Source organism: Artemia franciscana, unplaced genomic scaffold, assembly GCF_032884065.1.
Source record: "Artemia franciscana unplaced genomic scaffold, ASM3288406v1 PGA_scaffold_164, whole genome shotgun sequence".
Taxonomy (NCBI): Eukaryota; Metazoa; Arthropoda; class Branchiopoda; order Anostraca; family Artemiidae; genus Artemia; species Artemia franciscana.
This window is the reverse complement of record NW_027062636.1, coordinates 47,066-55,001: the sequence shown is the minus strand read 5'-3', so window position 1 is coordinate 55,001 and position 7,936 is coordinate 47,066. Positions and strand designations below refer to the sequence as shown.

Sequence of the window (7,936 nt, the reverse complement as noted above, 5' to 3'; positions counted from 1 at the left end):
CCCCCAAAACAAATGTCTTGATGCAAATATTATGCGTAAGGGCAATGGTTAAATTTCACAACTTGTACGCTTTCTATGGGTGAATTTTCTGCGGGGAGAAATTTACACAGGGGGAGGGATCTCTGGAAAAATTCCACGGAGGGAGGAGGTCTCCCCCTGAATCCCAACACAGATGATACGATGCTGGATCTGATCGTGTCAATAGTCCTAGAGTATTTGAAGAGACTTCATGAGAACTAAAATTAAGAGTTGTAGAAAATAGTGCTCTAAATAAACAGTAAAAAGACATATTTTAAATCAGTTGTGAAACATTTTGATGTGAGCATATGTGTGGACATAGTTGTGGAACATATTTAGAACAGCTCTGCATTGTCGAGTCCATTTTTGGAGTTCTGATATTTTTCTTCTCTTATAAATACGTAAATACTGTATGTCAACCAGAATAAACCTTAAAAATTATAAACCTTAATATAGAATAAACCAATAAAGTATATAACAAATATTACTTAACTCTCTCTTAAGGAAATATATTTCATGAATTGACTGTCATTATAGTCAAACAGTTCGTTGCAATAAAATATAACTAAAGAGCGAATAGGCTCTCAAGTAGTTCGCGGTAACGAACTACATTCCTTTCAGTAATTTAGTATGAGTGGCTAATTGAACGTTAGTTGATCCACCATACGTTTGATCTAAGAATTGGCTTTTCATGCTGGTTCCAAATATACGATAATCATTAAGTATAGTGATATCCATCAAAGGGTACGAGCCTGATAAAATTTTTCTGATTTTAGGAAAAGAGGAAAGTCCTCCTCAAAATGACAATGAATCTTAATTACAATCATACCATCAGATTCAACGCATTATAGAACCCTATTTTTGAGTTTTCAAGCTCCCATCTGCAAAAATGTGGAAGATTATAGTTTTCGCCCAAAGAAAAATCACGGATGTAGGTTTATAGGATTTTTTTTTTTCCATTTCACTTTTTTCTCCAAAATCATTCAATTCGAATTTTGATGTAGTCATTTCGTTCAGTATACTTCAAGGTCTAAAAAATATGCTTTTGGGTAAAAAAAATCCCTCCTCATTCCATGGGGAAAACAATGTACGTTATGAAATTTTCAGGTTATTGATGTTTTTGGGAGGATCTGCTGGGAGGATTTTCGAGGGAAGAATGATCCTTGGAGAGGGAAGTTTCCGGGGCCAGTCAGAAAATTTTTTACTGGAAGATATTGAGACTGTGAATTTTTCTGGAAAATCAGTGTTCCAGAGTACTCTATTTTATAATCTAAAGGGTTTTTGAATAAGGAAAACTTAAAATGTGATCTATTTAATAGCGTTCCAGGTATAAACAAGCAAGCCCCTGAAGTCATTGGGAATTAATTTCATGATTCTTCTCTTGGTGTAAATGTCCTTGGAAGGTCTAAGATGAGATCTTCAACTTGGGAAAATCTTATCACGATTCCCTCTTCCTTCACAGCTTAAAAATTAATATATCTTTCTCCTAGCTTTGAACTAAGTTCTTTATAGTTAGAATTATATCAGAAAATTAGAATATCAGCATATTATCAGCACAGAATCAATATAAAAAAATTGTGTTCATGTATATATGAGTATTTAAACTTCCGTTTCCAAGTTTTTAGCTTAAAGCTGATGCCTGTTGCTTTTTACTAACGCTTACCAATTCTTTTTAAGAATTTGTGTTGTTTTGACCAGTGAGTATATTAAATCCAATATACCAAAAAATTAGGAAAGGCAGACTTAATATTTTGTTATCTGATCTTCTGTGCCTCAGTAAAAAAATTGTGGTGGTAGTATGTTAATAAATTGCCAGTTCTCAACTCAGTGTTCGTGTGTTTACTTTTGAATTTATACTATAATATTTCAAATTATTTGTTTTAACACCTATGATTTCTTAGCCCCTTGAGGTTTTGGTCAGCTTTTCAGCCCTTTACTCAGTCCTTTTTAGTGTCTACATTTTAGATTATTTCTCAGAAAATACGTGTATTAGATATGGAAAGTTTTTTTCGCCTTTGAATCCACATGTGAAAAAATTGAAAAGTCAAGTTTACGTCCTGGACATTTTGACATCTGGAAAAGATTATAATTTGTATGTATGACATTTGTTTTAAATAATTGTTAAAAATAATTCAGTTTTAGTAACTGTACTATTTGCTTTATTTTTAATTAAGCAATCAAAATTAAAGTTAAACAACATAAAATATAAATTTAAAACGTATATAGTAATTTAAAATATAAGCAACTAAAATCAAAATTAATTTTTTTATCTATTCCGCATTTAACAAAATCAAAGAACATTGATGTATGTTTTTTAAGTGTTTAAGTTTAATAAACATTTAAAAAAGAGATTATACCTTTACTTCCAAATTGTTGCACAAACTGATCATCTGCTTCAATAAATTCTTTTGTCACTGATATGTAATCACCTTGAATTCCACAGAGTCCTGAGTGTGAAGTCCATGGAGCATGACCTAGTGGACTGTCATCAGCATTTACAATACGAATATGGGCATTTTCAAACGTGGTTCTAAAAAAATATACAGAAAGATTTTTTTAAGTCAGTTAAGGAAGAAAAACTACAAAACAAATTAAATACAAAGCTTCCACAGGCTAAGCTTGTTTGGCCAAAAAGTCAGTAGCAGTAGTACATGCAAAATATTGTTTTTCAGCATTAACATACTGATTAATAAAAAAGTGTTCTGTTCGTGCTGTGCCGCCATTTCAATAAAGGTTATCATACTACCGGAGTATATTGACACTATGTTTGGCAAAACACGCTATGAGCTAGATTCCATATGCAGTTGAGGTTTGTAACAGATCTGCTGCTTCTTGTTTGTTGTGCTTTTTGAAAAAAAAACAATAGGAGAGTTAGTTTTTATGGTTTTCGAAATAGTTAAAATATCATTTTTGCCTCAGCAATAAAAGTTTTCGCTTAAAAATCTTTAAAGCATACTTATAGAGACCCATCTTAATTAAATTGAAGTCAGTAGATCTCGGGTTAGACCTGGCTGTAAAAACTGGTAAAATATCTGGTTATCAGGGTTTTACCCATTTCAAAGCAAAAAATTGCTGTTGTTCATGCTTCAACCGAAATTTACCCTTATTTTCTCAGCTATTAACGTTCATGTTTTCTGTCCAAATCTTGCAGAGAAAAATTTGCTCTGCAACTTAAAAAAAAAAAATACTGAAAGACATTTTCAATGCCCAAAAAAAATTTTAGATCCTTTTTTCTACTCATAATTAAGCGTTTCATTAGGATCTCTTCGATCCTAAATGAAATTTTCATTTTAATTTTATGATCACAAAAATAAAACTAACGATCATCAGAGCTTTGTGATCCTTTCAAAGGTACTTAACAATATACAGATAGCCCTTTTGTTTTTTTTCCAACATGCACCTCAATACACGCAGAAGGTTTCAACTTAATACCATAATCCACTCTCGAGGCATAGGTATTGAATTTTCTTGACAACCTGTATACACCACATTGTGTCTTGATTTAGTTCAACATTGTTTCAACATTCCTGAAAATTTTCGTTCTAGTACCATTAGCCTTAATAGTAGTAGTAGTATCCTTAGCTTCAGTAGTAGTAGTAGTAGTAGTAGTAGTAGTAGTAGTAGTAGTAGTAGTAGTAGGATGCATTGCGTTTTCGTTAGTTCAACATCCCAAAAACAAATCCTGTAGGATTCAACATAACGCACCAGGTTATTCCTAAGCTGTTGCTGATGTCTATAGCCGATTGCTGATGTAGGCACGTCTATAGCCGTGTCGGTTGGTGCACTGGATTTGGGATCCTTTTCCTGAAAGGACGCGGGTTCGAATCCCAGTGTATCCAATTGTTCAGTTTGGGACGGGGGTTAGGGGCGTGCCACTGTAAGCGTAGCCAGAGTCGACCCAGCTCTAAATGAGTACCTGGAGAAATCTGGGGAAGGTAAACAGGAAGGGTGTGTGAAAGCACAGGATACCCTGAAACCCCCAGCCCCCCATTGCACTTCTTGGCTGAAGGGCCAAGAAACGGAGATCAGCACCACCGGTAGGGACTGTAAAGTCTAATGCCGTATCCTGATCAAAATTTACCTTTACCTTTTTTTTATTGCTGATGTACCCTTTTGACAACCTGCACGCAGACGGCGTAATGTCATTCAGTTCAACTTCCCACCGCCTCAAAAACAGTATACGTGCAGCTTTTCAAAAGGGCATATAATCAATATCATAGGAGCACAGCACTATCATAGAAACTTTTAAAGAAGCTATTTCACATGGAAATGAAAAGTTTTAGTGCCTATATAAGAGTCGAATGAAATTGAAGGGCAAGCAGGCCCCCTCCCAAGTTCATTTATTCTCCAAGCTAATCGAACTAATATTTTGAGAAAGACATATGCTGAATGATCAGGATAGGTGCAAGGTCCAGTAGATGTGTCTGAGGATTTTGGGGATTTACCCTTTGCTTATATAAAGTATCCGTTATTGGGAAAGAATGCATATTTTATCTTTGCTGTTCAAAAATATCAAATTCATTCAATTGGAGCTTTCAGAGATTATTGAAGGGAGTGTTTAACTAAACAAAAACATGCTATGGGCATACAGGTTGTCAAAAGGGGGACACTCAAGAATGACCGAGGGTATCCAGCTGGATCTTTAGGTGAATTTTGAGAGGGGTGAAAAATTAATCAAGGGCATGTAGAGGGGGATGTAGAACTAACCAAAAGACACCATGTGTATGTTGCCACTATTGCTGCTATTTTTACTTATTCAACTACTACTTTTACTGAGGTTAAGGATACTAAGGTGATACTTTCAGGGAACATCCAGGGGATGTTGAAATAAATCAGAAAGTACAGTCAGTCTGCCAAAAAGATTTATGAGCGATTCCTCAGGAATAGCGTAGAACATTAAGTTTTAACTTTCAGGGCATGTTAAGAAGGAAGTTGAACAAACAAAGAGGCATTCTCTGCATACTGCTCCAACTGCTACTGCTTCTGCTGCTACTGTGGTACTATTACTACTATCGCTACGACTTTTTCTGTTACCAAGGCTAACGGTATTTATGTGGAACTTCAAGGAACTGTTGAGGGGGAATTTGGGTCAAATTAAAACAAAGTGTAAGTGCGTCCAGGTTGTCAAAATAATATAGATACTACATTATGAGAATGTTATTAAGTTTCAATTTTGGGAAAAATTTGAAAAAGTATAAAATCAAAATAAACATTACTATGCATTTTATGACTAAGCACGGGTGAAAACTTTCCCCAACCTACAAATAGCAAGCCGGACCAAAAGTTCTTATATAAAAGCCAAAATGATGTAAAACATATATTTTTCACGATAGCCCGTACACATATTAATGTATCTTTAGAAAATTCAACCCCGTAAACCTTAATACAGGATAGCTTGTCCCAGCGAAAATTAACCCATCCCCTCCCCCTAAAACATGAGACCCCTTTGAAAAATCTAACCTAACAGTGATTTTCCTCAAAAAACCGTCAAGGAACACCTGCTGCTGGATATATTGCCTCCAATACCTGCTAAGCATTCAAGGGAGAAAATTCGCCCATTACAAAGAGAGAAATTCTACCCTCAAAAACTCACCCTCAACTTGCTCTAGATTAAAACTTGTTCCTTGAATAATTGCCTTAATGACTTTTACTAATAAAAGACTTTTAATGTTTTAAAAAATAGAATTGAGAGAAAGAGTCAAACTTTAGCATAAAGAGCGGGGTGTTGAGGAGGGAACAGCCCCTTTCATATACGGGCTAGTTTCTGCTCGTCTTAAGTTTTAATGGTGCTCCTCACTTTAAGTTAAAAAAAACTTATTTTTTTATTTAATCGATAATGAAGTCAATCTTAAATATAGAAGAAAATAAGATGAGTTGGACTGACGCCCCTCAATCATTCTGAAGACCAGAACATAATTTACACTTTACTGCTAATAAAACACATTTTGAATGTTTTCACTTTTTAACCTGAATAATTCAAATTTATTAAGACTTTAAGGAATAAATATCAGCATACGAATATTTAACTGTTAATCCATATTGACTTGTTGTTTTGTTCAATAATCTTGGTTATGATGTTCTTTTCATTATTTTTTTTTTCGATGCTATGGGGAAAAGGAAGATTCAGCTTGAAATAAGGATGGTTTTCAGTAAAGTGGAAATTATGTTCTAGTCTTCAGAAAGCATGGGAGTGTCAGCCCACTAATGTTAGTTTCTGCTCGTTCTGAGGTGGAATCAGTTATTTGTTATAATTTGTATTGGTTTTGGGTTTCACATATTTCTGTCAATTTTTTGTTTAATATAGATTCTAAAAATCTATTTATTGAAAAATTAATTTTGTGGAATTCTCTTAGTTAATTCTGGTAATATCTTACGCGCTAAATCTAGTAGTTTCCGTTCCAAGGCTCCAGTTTGATGGTACTGAAATTATAATTTCGTCGAAATACACTGCATTTCGGGTTGCCTCATTGAGTTTCTCAGAAGTTGTCAAAAAAAGTCCCTGCAAGAAAGAAAAATAATTTCACCAAGCTATAAAAAATTTTAAAAGCCTAATAATCTGATCTTTGCAGCTCATTTTAACTTTTAGAATTTGTCATTGATCTCCTAAACTTTATGTTAAACAGACTATTTCATTCAAAAATTGTTACACCCTCTTTTGCTGTTACCCTTAACATTTTTTTTTCTTTTTTAACTGGTCAATTTACACCACGATTTATTTTGCTGCTGCCCCATTTGTGTAGAATCTACGTATCTCGTTTTGTGAATTTATTTCAAAATTAAAAAGTTAACTACACAAATATCACTAAAACTGATAGCTCTGTTGAAGTTTGTTTTTTATACTTTACACAATGCATAAAACAAACCTGAATGCGTTCTTTGTTCAAGCTTAGCCTGGGTCATACCTAGCCCTAGCCATACATTCTACATCATCATTAGCTTTTCAATGTTATTCACGTAACTTCATGACTTGTATATGACTAATCATGGTGCATATACATGAAACCATCATGGCGTTAATGACAGATATGGGATGATATGGCAAAATGGCCGGATCATGGCCGGATCATACATGAAACCATCATGGCGTCAATGACAGATATGGGATGATATGGCAGAATGGCCGGATCATACATGAAACCATCATGGCGTTAATGACAGATATGAGATGATATGGCAAAATGGCTGGATCATGGCATGGCATCATGGCGGATATGGCATTGATGAATCAACCAGTTCGTAGAATTATTTGGTGATTGATTTTGACGGGATATTCCAAAACTTTACAAAAAAGAGACTTAAGAAAAAACACTTAACGCGTTTTTCCTGTGAAATTGTGAGCCTCAGACCTATGAATTTAATGACTTCTGATATTTTAAATTTCTATCAAAAGCTATTGGGACACAACAGAAAACTAATCATTGAACGAAAATAGGAAAAAGGTGTTTTTTTAGTACAGCACACATAAAACATGTTTTTCAATTGGACAATTTGATTTATGTTTTTTTAGTAATATACCAACGAAAAACTGAGTTACATTTGCTCGTCGTTCATATCATTGAAATATATCAATATTAAACTAAGATAAACACGACAACAAATTAATCCAAATGCTCATAGGTACAAAATAACAAATTATGTGCAGAAATTCAAAGCCGAACTGTGCTTAAAACATCTTCATTGAATTACCTGCCAAAAACTAAAACAGGGATTAAAGACTTGAATTCAATCTTGGCTGTACGGAGAAGGATTCGAACAACAGGGTGATGAGACTGTTGGTAAGCTACTTCACTTGCTTGCATATTTCAGATTGGGGGGGGGCACAGATTTGAACGATACGACAATCATTTTTCTAGGTAAAATAGACCAAAATTTTAAATTCTGCTGAAAATAGATGATCTATACTGCTTCATTAATTGGT

At 34.2% G+C, this 7,936-nt stretch overlaps 1 protein-coding gene across 1 annotated transcript in view; it reads right to left on the bottom strand.

The window, feature by feature from the left end:
• The window catches only part of LOC136041339 (calcium-activated chloride channel regulator 1-like), a 29,282-nt gene extending 22,063 nt beyond the window's left edge, over window positions 1-7,219 (bottom strand). The window contains exons 1-3 of the mRNA XM_065725970.1: window positions 7,157-7,219; window positions 6,393-6,517; window positions 2,376-2,548 (exon numbers count right to left, since the gene is read on the bottom strand). Of these exons, the coding sequence (XP_065582042.1) occupies window positions 2,376-2,548; window positions 6,393-6,517; window positions 7,157-7,219 (361 nt within the window). The remainder of the gene's footprint in view (window positions 1-2,375; window positions 2,549-6,392; window positions 6,518-7,156) is intronic.
• Window positions 7,220-7,936: the final 717 nt, after the last annotated feature.